This window comes from Trichomycterus rosablanca, chromosome 14 (assembly GCF_030014385.1).
Source record: "Trichomycterus rosablanca isolate fTriRos1 chromosome 14, fTriRos1.hap1, whole genome shotgun sequence".
NCBI classification, from domain to species: Eukaryota; Metazoa; Chordata; class Actinopteri; order Siluriformes; family Trichomycteridae; genus Trichomycterus; species Trichomycterus rosablanca.
The window spans coordinates 36845183-36865144 of record NC_086001.1 but is presented as its reverse complement, the minus strand read 5'-3'; the positions used below and the strand labels follow the sequence as shown (position 1 = coordinate 36865144).

At 45.9% G+C, this 19962-nt stretch overlaps 1 protein-coding gene across 3 annotated transcripts in view; it reads left to right on the top strand.

The window, feature by feature from the left end:
* adgrl3.1 (adhesion G protein-coupled receptor L3.1) overlaps positions 1 to 14415 on the top strand; it is a 63615-nt gene extending 49200 nt beyond the window's left edge. The window contains exons 17-24 of one of the 3 annotated variants that reach the window (XM_063008584.1): positions 2531 to 2597; positions 2971 to 3062; positions 8620 to 8788; positions 9438 to 9566; positions 9837 to 9933; positions 10953 to 11078; positions 11675 to 11692; positions 12580 to 14415. In XM_063008584.1, coding sequence (XP_062864654.1) covers positions 2531 to 2597; positions 2971 to 3062; positions 8620 to 8788; positions 9438 to 9566; positions 9837 to 9933; positions 10953 to 11078; positions 11675 to 11692; positions 12580 to 13445 — 1564 coding nt within the window. In that variant the 3' untranslated portion in view covers positions 13446 to 14415. The remainder of the gene's footprint in view (positions 1 to 2530; positions 2598 to 2970; positions 3063 to 8619; positions 8789 to 9437; positions 9567 to 9836; positions 9934 to 10952; positions 11079 to 11674; positions 11693 to 12579) is intronic. The other 2 variants (XM_063008585.1, XM_063008586.1) reach the window with 2 other exon arrangements.
* Positions 14416 to 19962: the final 5547 nt, after the last annotated feature.

Here is a 19962-nt window from a genome sequence, read left to right as displayed (position 1 = left end):
CCGGTTCATGGTTCTCCTTTTAACGGCTGCTGGAGGAAGAACCTGGAGATGATATACACCACCTGTACGGGTGCATGTCCGGAGAGCAGCCCTCTTGGTACTCTTGGTACTTCTGGGATTTGTACTTGGGAGAAGAGCCAGCCAGGCATGGTGAAGGCCAGACTTCTAGCTCCTGAGATTTCCAGCTGCCATTCCTTGAGGGTAGATGCTGGAACTACCGCTCCGATCTGCCCCGTAAACAATAAAAGGAGCGACAAAAGGACGGTCCGCGGCGCCTCGATCCCGCCGTACGTCATCCTTACGCTCTGTCGGAGGCTATAAAGTATTTATGATCTCATTTGGTGGACGCGTTCATTTCCATACGGGCTCCGGACCTGGGGAATGCAGGCGAATGCAGGCTCGGACGTGACGACCACACACACACACACTTACAGGCTTAGAGGCCATTTACAGGAAATGAGGGGTTGAATAATTTACTCCCGGGCCCTCGTCCCCGTGTTTATGTTCGGAGTGATTTGCAGGCTGGAGGACGTTTAAGGAGAGTTTAATGATGCTCCTGACACCAGAGCATGATTGACGTGAACATATGACGTTCCTTCAGTCGGGTCAGGGGGTAGTTTGGTAGTTCTGGCTTACACTCTCTCTCTCTCTCTCTCTCTCTCTCTCTCTCTCTCTCTCTCTCAATTCAATTCTCAATTCAATTTGCTTTATTGACATGACAAATTTACATATTTGTATTGTCAAAGCTTAGATTAGTATATATAAATATTTGAAAAAAGAACAAGTATATACATAGAAAAAAAATGGTAAGAAAATATTCAATTTGTAGTAAAACAATTGTTCACACAAAAAGAGAGAAAATATTAGTGTGTGTGTGTGTGGTGGGTGTGCGATGTGTGTGGTGTGTGTGTGGTGGGTGTGCGGGGGGGGGGGGGGTGTGCAGGGGGGTGTGTGTTCGGGGGGTGGGTGGGGATTTTATTTGGTGTTTCACTCACTGTCCCGGTGTGTGTGACACTCCTGTACATATCTGGCTGCAGTGGGGGCTGATGGTCCCTCTCCTAATATAATGGCCAGTTTTTCACTGTCTGTCAGCGTTCTGAAGCCGCTCACCTCTCTTCCAAACTGATCAAAATATTTGTGTCTAATTGTTGTGTATTTTGGGCAGTTTAGAAGGAAGTGCACCTCTGTCTCAACCTCACCTGTCCTGCAGTGACCACACAGTCTCTCCTCTCTGGGGATCCAGGACTTTTTGAACCTGCCTCTCTCGATGGCCAGGCTGTGGTCACTCAGTCTGTATTTGGTGAGGATCCGTCTCTGCTTCGTATCTCGGACAGTGAGGAGATACGTGGCCGGGTTGTATTCATGTTTTAGGGTCAGATAGCAGTTCAGTCTGTTTTGGGATTGAGTTTGGGTTCTCCAATGTTCCAGATAAGTGTTTTTGAGGTGTTTGATAATTTGGGTGATTCTGATTGGTGTTTGGGAAGCAGTGCTGGTCAGAGAGTTAGGGTTGTTAGGGGTCAGTGTGTTGGTCAGTCTCTGGACCAGCTGACACAGGGGACTCTTTTCAGGGTAGAGCTCTTGGGATTGGAGTGCCTGAAACTGCAGGCTTGTTGTGGGACTGGATTTTAGGTGCATCCAGAATTCAAGGGCTCTTTTTTTAATATGAATGATTAATGGGTATCGGCCTAATTCAGCCCTGCATGCGTTGGTTGGGGTTTTTCTCTGTACATGTAAAATCATTCTGCAGAATTCTGCATGCAGGACTTCAGTGGGATGCTTGTCCCATCTAGTGTAGTCATGATGACTGAGTGGACCCCATACTTCACTACCGTATAGCGCAATGGGCAGGATTATACTATCAAAAATCTTTAACCAGATTCTAATTGGGATGTCAATCTTAATGAATTTGTTTTGAATTGAATAGAGGGCTCTGCAGGCCTTCTGTTTCAGTGCATCCACTGCCAGACCGAAGCCTCCTGAGGTGCTGATTTTGAGCCCCAGGTAATCATAAGAAAGGGTGTGGTCTAGGGCGGTGTTTCCTAGATTGAAAGTGTACCTGCTTTCCTGAGATCTGGCTTTCTTTGGGAAGATCATGATTTTAGATTTATCAGGATTGACTGTCAGGGCCCAGGTCTGACAGAACTTCTCCAGCAGATCCAGATGCTGCTGAAGCCCCTTTTCTGTGGGCGACAGCAGCACCAGGTCATCCGCATAGAGAAGAAATTTAACTTCCGTTTTATTTAGTGTCAGGCCGGGATTTGCAGATCGCTCCAATAACACCGCTAAATCATTGATATAGATATTAAATAGAGTAGGAGACAAGCTGCAACCCTGCCTGACACCACGCCCCTGAGTGAAGACCTCAGTCATTTTATTGCCAATTTTTACTCCACATTTATTATTGACATACATTGATTTAATGATGTCATAGACTTTACCCCCTACACCATTTTGGATAATTTTATAATATAATCCTCTCTCTGTGTCTCTATGTGTCTCTCGCCCATCGTCTCCGCCCCGGTTGGTGCAGGTGCTGGCTGCGGTTGGACACCTACTTCATCTGGAGCTTCATCGGCCCAGCAACTCTCATCATAATGGTAAGCCTCTCACAGGTCCAGTCCTAATCCTAATGGCCAAAAGTATTCGGACGCTGAGGCTTCTCACAAGACTTTGGAGTGTGTCTGTGTATGGGAATTTGTGCCCACTCGGCTGTTGGAAGACAAAAGTATCGGGACATGATACGGAACATCGATCGATCGATCAGTGCCCAGCCATACAATTAACGGGCACAAATTCCCACACACAGACACACTCCAATGTCCCGTGAGAAGCTTCTCAGAAGAGCAACTGTTGTTCAAAGCGTCAAGGTCACCTAGAGGTCACTCTATTTTAATAAAGGGATGTAAATATACGAATGTTTTCGGTTTTAATCTGCAGTGTGTGTATGTGTGTGTGTGTGTGTGTGTGCAGCTGAACGTGATTTTCTTAGGCATTGCACTTTACAAGATGTTCCACCACACTGCTATTCTGAAACCTGACTCCGGTTGCCTGGACAACATCAAGTAAGTCCTGCTGCTGTGTGTGTGTGTGTGTGTGTGTGTGTGTTTGGGAACTGCAGGATGAATCCAGTCCTCGAATTATCTGTCCTAATACTTTCGAACCCCTTCCGATTCACGCCGGGGCTGCGGGTCAGCATCCTGGAACATGTCCAATTATTTCTGACACCCGGGTTCGAATCTGCGCAGACACGATTGGCTGTGTCTGAGGGTGGATTGGCGCCCTGTGCGGGGGGGTTCTTGCCCTGCGCCCAGTGTTTCTCTTTGTGACCAGGAAAATTAACCAAAATGACCAAAAGTATTTGGACATCTGGCTTTGAGCTTGCCGGACCATTAAAAAAAACCCCATATTTCTTTTATTCTTATTTATTGTAATAATTGTTTTTTATATTAATAATAATAATTATAATAATAATACTAATAAACGAATGTTTGTTATTATTATAATTATGTTTGTTATTATTATTATTATTATTATTATCATTATTATTATTATTTCTATTATTATTATTAATATTTCTATTATTATTATTATTTATTATTATATTTTCTATTATTATTATTTCTATTATTATTGTTGTTATTATTATTATTATTATTTTATTTTATTTTTATTATTATTATTATTTCTATTATTATTATTGTTATTATTATTTCTATTATTATTGTTATTATTTCTATGATTATTATTATTAATATTATTATTTCTATTATTGTTATTATTGTTATTATTTCTATCATTCTTATTATTTCTATTTTTATTATTATTATTATTTCTATTATTATTATTATTATTATTATTATTTATTATCATTTCTATTGTTATTATTTCTATTATTATAATTATAACTATTGTTATTATTATTATTATTATTATTATTATTTAATATATTATTATTATAGTTAGAAATGAATGTACACATGAAGAAATACGTGTTTATTTAATCAGAAACCGCAAGCGCTGGACTGCGGCACTAATAATCACTTTTATTCAGCGTCTCCACTGGCCTCGTCATTACATGATTAGATTTTTGTTTCGTTCTCACCATCATAACCTCGGCACAGCGCAGATCTCTGGCCTTGAAGTCGACGTTGTCGTCCAATTAATCAGAGCCGCATTCAGTGGAGGGAATTAAAACTGAGAGTGTTCAGAGCACAAAGACGTGTCTAAAATAACGGCTTGTGATGTCCTTGTGATGTGGTGTGTTTAAAACCAGAGGAGTAGAGGCTGTTATAGCTGTGACAAAATGGGGGGCAGCTTCATATTAATGTCCACGAGTGTCCACATACTTTTGACTGCAGCAATAGGAGAAACCTGCCAACTTTGGTGTATATATATATATATATATATATATATATATATATAACGTGTACATTAAGATCCGTGACATTAATGAGTCTTGGCCGCCCAACAACCTGTCAGCGGTTGTGACCTGTCCCTCCTCGGACCTCTGGACGTTCCACAATAGAGGTGCAGGTGTAGCCTAGCGGTTAAGGTACTGGACTAGTAATCAGAAGATCACTGGTTCAAGCCCCACCACTGCCCTTGAGCAAGGTCCGGCGGGCGGGTCATGAGGATAAAGACCCGGATGTTTCCTCAGATAATAAAGTTATAATTATTAATTTATTGATTTATTTTCTTCTCACGATCTTTAAGTCTTTACCTTAAATTAGTGGCTAAATATCGCCATCTACGGTCCTCTGTCCTGTCAGGAGTGTGTGTGTGTGTTATACCGTTAGCGGTTGCTCGGTAACCATGGAAACAAGACCCTTCAGTTATACAGAGTGATTCGGGCGGGTTAGCATTAGCATGCTGGCTAACGTACCGTGAGATGTGACCGGTTCCAACATCGATATTCTGAGCCGTTAAAATAAGAAAATAAAACTTTTATGCTCTTTTAGACGTTATTACAAGAATAAATGTAAAATTAAGAGAAGCGGAATAGCATCTCACACGTATAAACATATAATAAAGATTATAACGTTTTATTAACGTTATTTAATATTAAAATAGCAAAATTTATACAATTTAAAACTTATTCGCCAAGTCAATCGCTTGGTTTATACTGAGTGTAGCACTGCAACTCAGTACAACCCTGCTAGTACCTGAATATAGTGTATTTATTATTATATTTAACTATATATGTCATTAAAATAATTGTAAGGCATGCTATTGACACAATCATTTAACAAGCGTTCTTATATAAAAATATATAGAATATATACAGTAGACAGTTTACTATTAGATATAAATCATTTAAGATTAAGGCACCTCAGTAGGCAGCATTTAAGTGAATCTAGGAATGTAGACACACCTAGGATGACGTAAAATCTGTCTGTCTGTCTATCTATTGATATATCTGTCTGTCTATTTATCTATCCGTCTGTCTGTCTGTCTATCTATCTAGCCGTTTGTCCGTCCGTTCATTAATTTACTATCTATCCGTCTATCTATCTATCTGCCTGTCTGTCTGTCTATCTATCTATCTATCCATCTATCTATCTATCTACAGTGTATCACAAAAGTGAGTACACCCCTCACATTTCTGCAGATATTTAAGTATATCTTTTCATGGGACAACACTGACAAAATGACACTTTGACACAATGAAAAGTAGTCTGTGTGCAGCTTATATAACAGTGTAAATTTATTCTTCCCTCAAAATAACTCAATATACAGCCATTAATGTCTAAACCACCGGCAACAAAAGTGAGTACACCCCTTAGTGAAAGTTCCTGATGTGTCAATATTTTGTGTGGCCACCATTATTTCCCAGAACTGCCTTAACTCTCCTGGGCATGGAGTTTACCAGAGCTTCACAGGTTGCCACTGGAATGCTTTTCCACTCCTCCATGACGACATCACGGAGCTGGCGGATATTCGAGACTTTGCGCTCCTCCACCTTCCGCTTGAGGATGCCCCAAAGATGTTCTATTGGGTTTAGGTCTGGAGACATGCTTGGCCAGTCCATCACCTTTACCCTCAGCCTCTTCAATAAAGCAGTGGTCGTCTTAGAGGTGTGTTTGGGGTCATTATCATGCTGGAACACTGCCCTGCGACCCAGTTTCCGGAGGGAGGGGATCATGCTCTGCTTCAGTATTTCACAGTACATATTGGAGTTCATGTGTCCCTCAATGAAATGTAACTCCCCAACACCTGCTGCACTCATGCAGCCCCAGACCATGGCATTCCCACCACCATGCTTGACTGTAGGCATGACACACTTATCTTTGTACTCCTCACCTGATTGCTGCCACACATGCTCGAGACCATCTGAACCAAACAAATTAATCTTGGTCTCATCAGACCATAGGACATGGTTCCAGTAATCCATGTCCTTTGTTGACATGTCTTCAGCAAACTGTTTGCGGGCTTTCTTGTGTAGAGACTTCAGAAGAGGCTTCCTTCTGGGGTGACAGCCATGCAGACCAATTTGATGTAGTGTGCGGCGTATGGTCTGAGCACTGACAGGCTGACCCCCCACCTTTTCAATCTCTGCAGCAATGCTGACAGCACTCCTGCGCCTATCTTTCAAAGACAGCAGTTGGATGTGATGCTGAGCACGTGCACTCAGCTTCTTTGGACGACCAACGCGAGGTCTGTTCTGAGTGGACCCTGATCTTTTAAAACGCTGGATGATCTTGGCCACTGTGCTGCAGCTCAGTTTCAGGGTGTTGGCAATCTTCTTGTAGCCTTGGCCATCTTCATGTAGCGCAACAATTCGTCTTTTAAGATCCTCAGAGAGTTCTTTGCCATGAGGTGCCATGTTGGAACTTTCAGTGACCAGTATGAGAGAGTGTGAGAGCTGTACTACTAAATTGAACACACCTGCTCCCTATGCACACCTGAGACCTAGTAACACTAACGAGTCACATGACATTTTGGAGGGAAAATGACAAGCAGTGCTCAATTTGGACATTTAGGGGTGTAGTCTCTTAGGGGTGTACTCACTTTTGTTGCCGGTGGTTTAGACATTAATGGCTGTATATTGAGTTATTTTGAGGGAAGAATAAATTTACACTGTTATATAAGCTGCACACAGACTACTTTTCATTGTGTCAAAGTGTCATTTCGTCAGTGTTGTCCCATGAAAAGATATACTTAAATATCTGCAGAAATGTGAGGGGTGTACTCACTTTTGTGATACACTGTATCCGTCCGTCTGTCTATCTATCTGTCTGTCTATCTCTCTATCTAGTCATTCGTCTGTCCGCTCGTTCAATTACTATCTGTCTGTCTGTTCGTCTATCTGTCTGTCTGTCCGTCCGTCCGTCCATCATCTATCTATCTATCTATCTATCTATCTATCTATCTATCTATCTAACCTATCTATCTATCTATCTATCTATCTATCTATCTATCTATCTAGCCGTCTGTCCGTTTGTTCATTTACTATCTGTCTGTCTGTCTGTCTGTCTGTCTGTCTGTCTGTCTATCTATCTATCTATCTATCTATCTATCTATCTATCTAGCCGTCTGTCCGTTTGTTCATTTACTATCTGTCTGTCTGTCTGTCTGTCTGTCTGTCTGTCTGTCTATCTATCTATCTATCTATCTATCTATCTATCTATCTAGCCGTCTGTCCGTTTGTTCATTTACTATCTGTCTGTCTGTCTGTCTGTCTGTCTGTCTGTCTGTCTGTCTATCTATCTATCTATCTATCTATCTATCTATCAGTCTGTCTGTCTGTCTATCTATCGATATATCTGTCTGTTTATCTATCTAACTATCCATCCGTCCGTTCGTTAGTTTATCTAATTAACTAACTAACTAACTAACTATCCATCCAATCAACCAACCATCCATCCATCCACCTGATGGTAATCTAGGGACTCCAGAAAGGGTCCCTCTCTCACAAACCCCCCTAAGCCAGTTTGGAGATCAGTGTAGTTACAAGCTGGATCTTCTCCTGTAGTCGGATCAGTCCTGCGGTGCTCTTTTTGTTCCTTGTCGTCCTTTTGTCGTCAGTCGCTCTCTCTGCCGGTTTGTGTTTCTTGTTCAGTGTCCGTTTATTTCATGACCATCTGCAAAGTCTCTTCCTCCTGCTCTCTCTCGCTCTCTCTCTCTCTCACATTAATGACCACATTTAGTGCCAAACTTTACTGTCGGCGTAGCGCAGGACTCACTATAAATGATTTACACGCCGCATCAACGGGCGCGCGAGCCGCTGTACAAACGACCTTAAAGCATAAATGCCGTCTGCAAGCGGTTGTGAATTTCAGCGCTAAGTACAGGCTAGCAGACTCGAAGACGGCAGGGCGCAGACAGACCATCCGTATCCTGCTCGCATTAGGGTTTGAGTCTTGACACGAGCCGCTAGAAACGCCGGTGTTCTCATCTTCCTAGATTGTGTTAGCCGGCTCACGCCATTAGCGGTGTCGTGTTTTACTTCTCCGCGTATGAACCAAAGGAACCGCTTCAGATATTAAGCAATGAGTTTAGTTTGGTTTGGAATATGCCCCCCACTTCCACTTGGGTGCTGGTGACCGTTCCTCCTTGCAGTGCCCACTAACCCCCTTCCTGCTGGGATTACACCTCGATTCCTGTCTTATTCCCTTTCAGATCGTGGGTGATCGGCGACATCGCTCTGCTCTGCCTGCTCGGCCTGACCTGGGCCTTCGGGCTCATGTATATCAACGAGAACACGGTGATCATGGCCTACCTGTTCACCATCTTCAACTCCCTGCAGGGGATGTTCATCTTCATCTTCCACTGCATCCTGCAGAAGAAGGTAAGCCGTACACGGTTCGGGTTTCAGGTTCCCTTCATTTGAGTTCCTTTACATTGACGTCATTGACGTCTCTTGCACGGGGGCACGGTCATGCTGGAACGAAGGGAGCCTTAGACTAGTGACCACTTCTTTACCCCAGCTCGTGGTGGATTCTCACAGAGCGAGAGTCACGCTATGCTCTACGAGTTCCTCCACCACTCCACTCGTACCGCAGCCTGGACCAGACAGCAGAGGTCACTCTTTCCTCTGCAATGAGAGGAAACTCCTTCAGACACGCCGTAGAAGTTGGGACGGGGGCGTGTAATGAGACTTTGCGAGTGTGTCTACTGTATTCTGCGTCATATGCAAGTCACCCATGCCGTGGGCATTGATGCTCCATCATAGCAAGACAGATGATGGCTTTTGCATCTTTTACTAATATCAGTCTGGATGGTCCTCTCCTGTTCATCTTTGGTCCATCTAAGATGAGCTGAGCTCAGATCCAGAGAACTATGAGCTGTCCCTCCACAGTGGCGGCCTGTGTAAAGCGACAACGGTTTTCTGAAGTACTCCAGAGAACCGAGATCTCTCCAGAGTCCCTGAATCTTTTCACAATATTACGTACGGTAGACGGTGAACGATCTTTCTGACGTGGACGGTTTGTGCTCAGGTGAGGAAGGAGTACGGGAGGTGCCTCCGGACACACTGCTGCAGCGGGAAGAGCGTGGACTCCACCATCTCCACCTCCACCAAGACCAGCACAGCCCGCACGCCTGGACGCTACTCCACCAATTCACAGGTAACAACCCGAACAATCAGTAACGACCGCTATACTTCCACCACCTTACTTCACAGGTAGAACCTTTCGACAAAGCTAGGATGTATTTTTATTGATCCAGAGTCCAGCGCTAACCCTAAACCCTAGCCCTAAACCCTAATCCTAAACCTTAACCCCTAATCCTAAACCCTAAACCTTAAACCCTAACCCTAAACCTTAAACCTTAAACCCTAACCCTAAACCCTAATCCTAACCCTAACCCTATTCTTCTTTAATTGTTTTTATGCTCAGAGTCGCATTCGAAGGATGTGGAACGACACCGTGAGGAAGCAGTCCGAGTCCGCCTTCATCACCGGAGACATCAACAGCTCGGCCACCCTAAACAGAGGTAAACGCATCAAAAATCAACTCCCACAGAACCTTACAGCTTGTGTAATAAAGCAAAAGAATTGGTGTCCCATCTTTTTTAAAAACCCGAATCAGAAAATGTTGGGTCACTCTTTACGGTGGAGGCTCGAGTCGTTAAACCATATCCAAGAGACACGGAAGCGTTCTCAGTTCAGTCCTAGGCAGAGAGCTACATTTCCAAACAATCGATTGACCAAAAGTATGTGGACACCCATCCTAATATTCAAGTTTAGGTGCTGACAGGTGTCTTTTCTAGACAAGATGACAAGACGTTTCGGGATGAATCGGCCTTCAGAGGTTGTGAACGCACTATAGCAGGCCTATTATGCTTACCCACCTAACCCTAACCCTAGGCAGGCGTCCCACCTTTTTTAAAACCCTGAGTCAGAAAAAGTTGGGCCACTCTTTACGGTGGAGGCTCGAATCGTTAGATTGTATCCAAGAGAAACGGAAGCGTTCTCAGTTCAGTCCTAGGCAGAGAGCTACATTTCCCAGCAAATTTTCCATTGACCAGAAGTATGTGGACACCCATCCTAATATTCGGGTTTAGGTCTAGACCAGATGACAAGATGATTCGGGATAAATTGGCCTCCAAAGCACTATAGCAAGACGTCAAGACTTGTGAGGGTGGGAAGGGGAGTCCTATTGTCCGGTAGAGGCGGGCACCTGGTGTAGTGGTGGAGGACCACTTTGGTTGAGGGTGTTCCTCCATCTGGTGAAAAGAACCGATCAGATGCCGCATAGGCTAGTCTGCGGTCCTCCAAGGTCCTCCGGAGGTCCAAGCCTAGTTAGCTCGCTAGTCTAGCAATAACGTGCCCTGAAACCCCAACGTAAATCAGTCCACCGGTTTATCGGAACGACCTTCGAATACCCGGCTTCCTCCGAGTGTGTTCTGATCTGTGGACGTCTCTTTGTCGCCGTGGTTTTAACTGTGTTGTCTTTGTTGTCTTCTTGTCCATCCGTCCGTCCTGTGCGTCCGTCTGTGCTTCTTCGTTGTAGGTACCATGGCTAACCATCTCATCTCTAACGCCTTGTTGCGTCCCCACGGCACTAACCCCTATAACACGCTGCTGGGAGAGAGCGCCGTGTACAATAACCCCTCGGCTAACATGTTCAACACGCAAGGTTTGATGGACGCACACACCACACACACACACACACACACACACACACACACACACTTGCAGCATAAAGTAAAATGGTACCGACCTGGTAAGGCTAGGGTGTCTCCCCCTTGTTCTTGCAAAACTCTGGCACTCGTAGTCCCTCTATTCCTCCAGAAAGACTTGAGCGCCCATGCTAGTCACCGACCCCTTCTTGAGAGTGAGAGTCGCTACCCTTGCAGCCGAAAGGAACCCAGTCCGCCGTAAGGGTATACGGTTACTCCCTGTATGCCGTCCATCAACAGAAAGGGACCTGGTGTTGCCTTGCTTCTTTAATGAGTCTAGCAGGTGCAGTGGTGTTGTTGGGATTGTTAAACAGCTCAGCGAAGACACCAGGAGCAGAAGGACACTCCGACTCTCTAGTCCCTCCCTTCTAGTCCCGGTACCCAGGGGGAGAAAGACATTTCGGATACTGTATAGCCCCAAGAACCCTCTGAATAGACGGTGAAGACTTTTGGTGGAACCATGTCTCACTTTTGTTCTGTCTCTCTCTTTGTGTCTCCTGTCATCCTTCCCTGTTTTTGTCTCTCCTGTGTCTCCATCCATGATGATGTGCAGCCTCCTACAGGGAATCAAGTATGACTCTTTATTTGTTACCTACATAGTCTACCCACGCTACTCTTCTCCTCTCAAATGTCTTCTGCACTTCCATCCTGTCCTCTCCTGCCCTGTCCTGCCCGGCCCCATCCTGTCCTCTCATGTCCTACCCCATCATGTCCTACTCTGTTCTCTCCTTTACCTCTTCTTGCTTCCTCCACTTTCTACTCATAATCGCTCATTCGCTTGGACAAGAAATTCTAAGCAACTTCTCGTCCGTCATCAACACCCATCAGCTACAATGTTAATAACCACGGACAGTTTCTCATTACCGTGGTACCTGTCAAGGGATGGGCAGAGAAAGAACAGTAGCTTATTGTTGAGTAAGTTGATGTGGTGGACATGTTGGGAGATGGCGAGCGTAAGCGTTCTGAGCCACTCTGACCAGAAGCAAATTGTGATGGTCACCTGCGGTGGTTAGTACCTACCAAAAATGGGCAGTGGTAGCTCAACTGTGGTAGCTCACCACCAATGCTTGGTTGCCACTGTTAGGTGCTTTGAGCGAGGCATGTCAATTGTGTCAACTGCCTGCATAGTGGCACCAGAAGCACCTACCTATGGAGCAATGAAAAAGCATGGACTTGCTTAAGGTGCTTAAGCGCCCCTTACCCGGGGAAGAGGTGCCCCACGATGCACTACGGGAATAAGGCAAGCCGGCAGAGCCATTGTAAACCTCTGGGCAATGCTTTTCTGGGAAACTTTAGGGAACCCTGACAAGTACGAGCTACAGTACCTGAACACTGTCGTGTTCATGCCAACCTCTTTGCCTGCTCATGCCACATCTTGCCAGCTTAGTTAGTTCCTACTGTGTGATTCCTCGTGTAGGTTTGTGAGCAACGTGGGTCATGTCTGTTTCCCTTTTGCAGAGGGCATGCTGAACAACACGCGTGACGCCAGCGTCATGGACACCCTCCCCTTGAACGGCAACCACGGCAACAGCTACAGCGACTACCTCACGTACGGCTCTTCGTCACCCACCACTCTGGAGAAGAAGATCCTCAAGGAGCTCACGGCCAACTACGCCTCCACCTACCACCCCAACACCAAGCTCGCCAACCACGTGGCAAACGGAGCCGTCCCGAGCGCGGCGGGCGTGGCGGGGATTGTACGGGAGGACGAAAACGCGGCAGCCGTCGCCCTTGGAATGTCCAGGGACGAGGAGAACAATGCCCGCACCGCACTGAGCTTGGAAATCATCAGGGAGGAGTCTCAGGCTCCTCTGCTCCCGCCCAGACCGCTGCCTCCGGACGGTCACCCTCCTCTGCACACATTCTCCACGCATCGGCGTCTTCCGGTGGAGAACACCGAGAGTTTCTTTCCTCTCCTGAAGAACGAGACGCACTCGTCTCACGTGCTCAGAGACTCGCTCTACACAAGCATGCCGACGCTGAGCGACCTCCCGCACGCCGCCGGCGATGCCAACGGGCTCCGCGACGACGAGGAAGAGGAGGACGACGAGGAGTTAGAAGAGGAGGAGGACGAGGAGGAGGAGGAGGAAGGGGAAGGCAGCGAGCTGCACCTGGCCAACGGGAAAGGGGTGACGGCGGACGGCGAAGACGTGTACTACAAGAGCATGCCCAACCTAGGCTCGCGCAACCACATACAGGAACTGCAGAGCTACTACCACATGGGCCGCGGAGGGAGCGACGGGTTCATCGCGCCGCCCGAGAAGGACGAGTCGTCGCCCGAGGAGCAGCCGCAGGACCCGTCGCAACTGGTCACGAGCTTATAGGCTCGCGCCATGCACAAGGCACGTGAACCACTACCTACCTACTGCACTGATCCACCCCCAAAACCGATACAAACTGGAACCCATATCAGTTAGCACCAAGGGACCGGTTTTGGTGTGTCATTTTATTTAGGACTAGTACCAAATTCCAATTCCAAGGGAGGAACCTTTGTTTTGTTGTAGTGATGGACACGACCTTCATCAGGAGCCACGGATTCCAGGCGAATGAACGGACGTTTGGTCAGCGGACTATAATCTATGCCAATTTGGACCTTGAACTTGTACTGAACCTGTAGACTCCGGGCGCACATTCCTTCCTTCCTTCCATCCTCTTTAACCTCGACGACCTGTCGTATACCGATTATGACATCACAACTCGCGCATCCGTGCATCTTATTTCTTACGCTTTATTTTTCGGTAATATCAGACACCTAAAGAAAGTGGACGGGTTTCTGTGTAAAATGTACAGACCTCTTGCATCCATGTCTCACCGTTTCGACCCCCGACGCGTCCGTGTTTGTGTAGAACTAAACCAGTCTAGGAAGCGAGCTGGTCCCCTGCACTGCCCCCCCCACCCCCCCCACTAGGAGAGAGAGCAACCCGAATTCCCTTTCGCACCGTCACTTCATGAGTACCCTTCCTTTTGCAATCCTAGTGATGGTATCGTTCAGGTAGTTCGAGGTTTCGGGTGAGGGCCGGCTTGCACATCTACTGAGAAAAGCGACTCCCTGTTCATCCCCCTACCCGGGTGCTCTGACATATCCGAACCACCGAATCGTTATCGAACCTGATGGGCACTGAGACTTTTTTTTAAAATTCTAATTACCATCAATATTGTTAATATTATATCTATGGAATTATTATTTATTCTTTTCATATACATTCGGAATTGAATGAGCTCATAACTAATATTTGTTGTAACAGTGAAAGTTGTTTGCCAACAAATAAAAGGATTGAATTGATATTTAGGAAACGGGTGTCGGAGGTGAGTTTGAGACTTCTAAGACTTCCAGCTACCACGGACCAGGGGCTGGACCATGGGCAAGGAGGAGCAGGCACTTCCCTGGGGCACCAGACCACTCAGGGACTCGATCCTTGCTTGTACACAACTGAGCCTTTCTCCGTCCCAACTTTTTTGGAATCCGTTGAAGACTGAATTAGTAATTAGTGCACAATGATGACCCACTTTGATGTGGGACTCCACAAGACATCTAAAGGAGTCTTAAGGTATCTGGTAGCACAAGGTGGATCATCCTAGAGTGCATCCTGGTGGCACCTTTTCCACAGGTAAACGATACACAGGCATCTTCTGGCTGAAATATCAGGGGTGTCCATATACATTTGGCTGTAGTGTGTGTACAACTTGTGTACGAGCGTCACTGCATCTCCGTAGGTATCTGGTAACATCTTAGTGTTTCAAGGTGGATCATCCAACGGAGCATCCTGGTGGCATCTTTTCCACAGGTAAACGTGCCCACGGTAAGTGCTTTTCACCGGGTTAGCATCTTCTTAAAAAGGCTTACCATGACTGGTGTGGCTCAAACAAAAGGGGTGTCCATATACATTTGGCCGTAGTGTGTGTACAACTTGTGTACGAGCGACGCTGCATCTCTGTAGGGTTCAAGTCCGGACTTGGTCAGGACAGCTTCAAGACAACCTTGATTCCGTTTGCTGCCTCAAGTTCAGGTCATGAACGGATAACCTTTTTAATCAACTGTAAATAAATGGCCAATAATTATAAGGACACGTCGAGACTTGCTTGAAACTCTTGATGTCTAGCTGTTTAGCTGGTAACTCCAACCACTCCAATCAGTTCGCTTATCGGCAATAGAGGCGGTAACGAATTCTGCACGTTGGTCTGTAGTTGAAGTGTCAACACGGCGTGATTACGGCTTATTGATTTCCACGTTTTTACCGCGCACCCGTCTGCCATCTGCAAACACACCCAAATGTCAGCCGGTCTGTGCGCCCGTGTGTCGGCGCCTCTCGGAGACCAGACCGGACCGAGTCTCAGCGCCTTTATGAATATTTAACACTCGCGTCTGACAGGCGTACGGAGATGCGGATCTCTGGAGATGCGTCCTGCCTTTGAGGCGCGCTCCCTTAAGACGTGTCTGGAAAACTTGAGAGCCTCGGAGTCGGGGCTCGTTTCGGCGGACGCATCCTGGATAGTGTGGAACAGGAGACCCGGAGACTCTTGTAAAGGGAGAACTGTGGAACTGACCAATGACCAAAGGGAAGGGTGATGGCATATCCAGTTTGTTTACTCTGCGCTTGCCAGGCGTGTCGACAGCTTCGTACTCCCGGTGCATCCGAGCCAAGTTTATAGTCGCCATCGGAAGCCTTTTACCCACCTCACTGTAGTCCACTTAATAACCCGGTCAGGCCAGTGCACAGCCTAAATATAGAAGCAGAATCCATCTGGCTACCGAGTTGTGATCCTCAGAGAACCGTTGGAGAATTAGCTCCTAATCTGGGGATTCGGGTTGATCTCGTAGTCCTCGGTTCAGACCGAGCTCCTCTCACGATTCAGTCCAGGTTTGAATCTTCGCTAGTCTAGAACAAGAGACTCATAATTAGCAAAAGGGAAGAGAAGAGCTCCCCTCGAGAGATGCACCGCGGATCGTCGCCGTCTCTTCAAACTTGCAAATTGTCGTTGTTTTTATACGTTTAGCCGCCGGCGAACGGCTTCGGCTATGAATAATGCAGCATGCTAATGCGGAAAAACCTTCCAGGGTTGCGAAAGAGAAAAAAAACAAAACAAACACGGCGACGGTTTATAACTTCGTATTTTATCCCCCTGCTTAAAAAGCTGCGTCTTTAGTGACTTTGTAAAGTACTTTGTCTTGTTGACTTTATTTGTTTCGGCCACGCCCACTCCTAACAGCGTCTCCAACTGTGCGACTGTGGAGGTGGAGTTGTATAGTGAGTGTAGTCTAGTTCGATTGCCTCTCGACTCCTCTGTAGGAAGGTAGTCAGGCGCTCCTCTGGGTAAGGGAACACTTCAAGGTAACCCTGAGGTGCAGCTGGAAGTCAGGTAGCAGAAGAGCAACGACCACGGACAGAGGAACCGGTGTTAGCCTCGACTCATTGAGTGAGGTCAAACCCCGGGAATACCAGACCTGCCAGCAAAACTCCGAAGCGTTTCTGTATAGAATCAACCTCTATAGAGGTTCAGGTTGCATTTCTTGATGCAGCGGCGGCCTGTTTTGAGTGACAACGGTTTTCCGAAGTACTTCAAACCCATGTGACTAATAATCACAGTGACGTTTCACAGCTCAAAGGTCGCTTGCTTTGCCCTGCACTGATCAGGATCTCTAGATCTCTCTAGACTCCCTGAGTCTGTTCACAATATTATGTACGGTAGATGGTGAAAGACCTTAATTAACTGAACTGAACTGATTGATGGATCTCTGGTGAAGTTTGGAACACGGTGGTGAGCCACGCCCCATCATTGCTCATACAGTTATGGACTCACCTGCTCATTGTGGAACCTCATGGTTCCACGGAGACGGGAGCAGTGGGATATGCCGACCGGGCTTATTAAGAGCGGTGCAAGTCGGCGTCCGGTCCGCGTCCCAGGACCACCCCGGTGCCCCGGCGCCGCCACGTCCACGGCGTGCAGCCGAAAAGGGCTCATCTGACTTTCAGATGTAATTTAAAAGCCATCGAGTCGTAAAAGATGGAACGGGAGTCGCACCAGTCACACGTTTGAGGCGATCGGGAGCGCTATATTATATGCTAATGTATGGAAATGTATATACGCGTGTGTATATAGCAATGACATGAACTCTCGGATGAATAACGACCTTACGTAAATATTAGGTTCATTATGCTGGAGTAACGACGTTATCAGACACCGAGCTGTATAATCGGTTTATTACAGCTAAAACACATTAATTCGGTCATTAAAAGGGGCGTCCACATACTTTTGTCTATGTAGTGTATCACTCGTGTCTCTCAAGTAGGTGTCAGCGTGGCGGTAGTTGTAGTTTGGTTCCAGGGTTTGGTCCTGCGCTTCTTTTGCTGGATGTGCCGCACCCGGTCATGATGCATTAAAGCTGCGTGATGTGTGGGAATTTGTGCCTGTTTATGGCTGGGTATTGATCAGTCGATGTTCCGATTCATCCCAGAGCTGTTGGGTCAGGGCTTTGTGCGGGACGCTGGAGTCTCTTTGTAAGGGAACAGCCTGACCATTGGGTGACGGGCGTCTTCTTGAGGGGTCAGAGGAGCTTGGTAGGGGTAATACTTCCACAGATTTGGAACGGGATGTCCAACAAGCTCATCGTCCACATACTTTTGGCCATAAAGTGAGGTGTTCCAATTCATCCCAAAGGAATGAATAACCCCCGAACCCAATCATTAGAAGGGGTGTCCGGGTAATTTTGGCTGTCTGGTGTATTGTGTCGGATTCCTTTCTTGCTGCAGTGGTTGGGTGCATCTTTCAACTCTGATTCCAAAAGAGTTGGGACAGTAGGTAAAACAAAACAAACAAAAACACTCGCCGCAACACATTTCAAAAAAAGTTGGGACAGTGTAAGACGAGCGAGGGTGAGTCGAAGTTCGCCACTTTCCGAAAAACTGCTTAAACGATTGTAAGGACGTCACCATCTACCGTCAATAGTATTATGGACAGATTTACTCTGTGTGGTCCTGGCGCCACCTCCCGGGGCACTTTTACTTGGCGCTCTCGTTCCGTGTGACCCACAGCTCCACGAGGAAGCGATTAGCTGGACAGGCGTCCCTCGGGGTGGCGACTCAAAGGTCATACGGCCGATGTTTGTCTATGGAAATTGCTCGGTAGGGTCCGTTTCACCGCTCCTCACTTCAAACGGCGCGGGCACGACCACACGCCCTCGTACCTCAGCAGGCGTTTAGGGGTCAGAGTCTCTCGTTGGGTGGCGTCTTTGTTCGAAAGGTCACGCAGAGGTTCTCCCTTCCTGTTACGTTTTGTGGGGGGTCCCTACAGTGACTCCCAGGACTTCCAACGGATTCTCTAGAACGTGGCACCAGGGTTCGAGTCTCTACGGTGCCACCAGTCTGGCACAAACGGTGTGTTCTGGCAGCCAGCGCTAACAGGACATACCAACAACACTGCTGCACCTGCTACACTCACACCAGCACAATCGTAGTCTTACCATAGTGACACCAAAGTGCGCCAGACAGACCACAGTTAGTACTTGCAGTTAGTAATGCAACACCGCCCCCAAGTGGAACGTTAATGTATTGCACGTTATTTTTTGAACCTGTATGCAGCCACGTTTAGGAAACAAATTTAGGGAAGTACCACGAAATTACGTAGCGTTTATCCCCTGCAGTCCAAGTACGTACCCCACAGTTGCCAGAAGTATGTGGACACCTGAGTGTTTAAGGGAATTTGTGCACATTTGCGTTTGAGGTCATGTACTGATCTTCCTGTATTCCAGTTCGTCCTGTGTCAGAACTGTGCAGGTATAAGCGTGCTGAAACAGGAAGAGGGCCTTCCCTAAACTGTTGTCTCAGTGTATTGTACACGCACACATAGAGACATCAGTTCAGCTTAGCCCACATTCCAGCCTGACCTACATTTGTCACTAATCAGATTCCATTCTGTCTCTGCACCGTCATCGGATAATGTGGTCATCCTCACTAACCCTGACATCCTGGTCAGGGTTGCAGTGGGTCCAGAGGCACCCTGTAACACCGATCTCAGCACAACACACACCCACGCTCCATGGCTCTTTCTTTAACACCGTATCTTCACATAATTGTTGATCTAATTATATAAGTACAACATTGTTATTAATATTATATAATAAAATAATGTGTATAATATAAAAACCTCCGTTTATAGCTGATAACAGTAACAATAATTAGATTATGTACTAAAGCTTTAAGTTTTAAAGCGCGCTTGCAACAACAGACGTTTATTTAAGGTTCTGCCTCCCTCTTGTGGCTATTTTGAGAATTGCAATACTAGTTTTTTAACATTGCGCTCTGGTGACCTCTGGTGGACAAAATATGATTTGCAGTAAAACTACAACTGATAAAAAAAAATTATATAAATAACTTAAATAAATTAATTAATTGTGAATAACTGCTTCATCCTGGCCAGGGTTGTGGTGAGTCCGGAGCCACCTGTTAACTCTAGGCACAAAGATGCTTTATATAAGATGCTGTTTAATGTTACAACAACCTTTAATGTAATAAAAATGACATTTTTTATTTTTATACATACATTTTTTTACACACTTCGTATTGCAGTCGTAGTTATACAAGTTATACAAATTACTAACTACTACAGCCTTCATTATATCTATAAAAAAATAAGATATTTATTTATTTATATATTTTATAATGCAGCTGTAATGAGTAGTACAATCTTTTTATTTTATTAATTTATTAAAATGCACTTTTCTTCGTACATTTAATGATTTATTACTATTTAGTACCCATATTTATTCTATAATATAGCTGTAGTGAGTGGTATCTACTACAACGTTTATTATATTATAAATATTTACATGTATTTATTTTTATT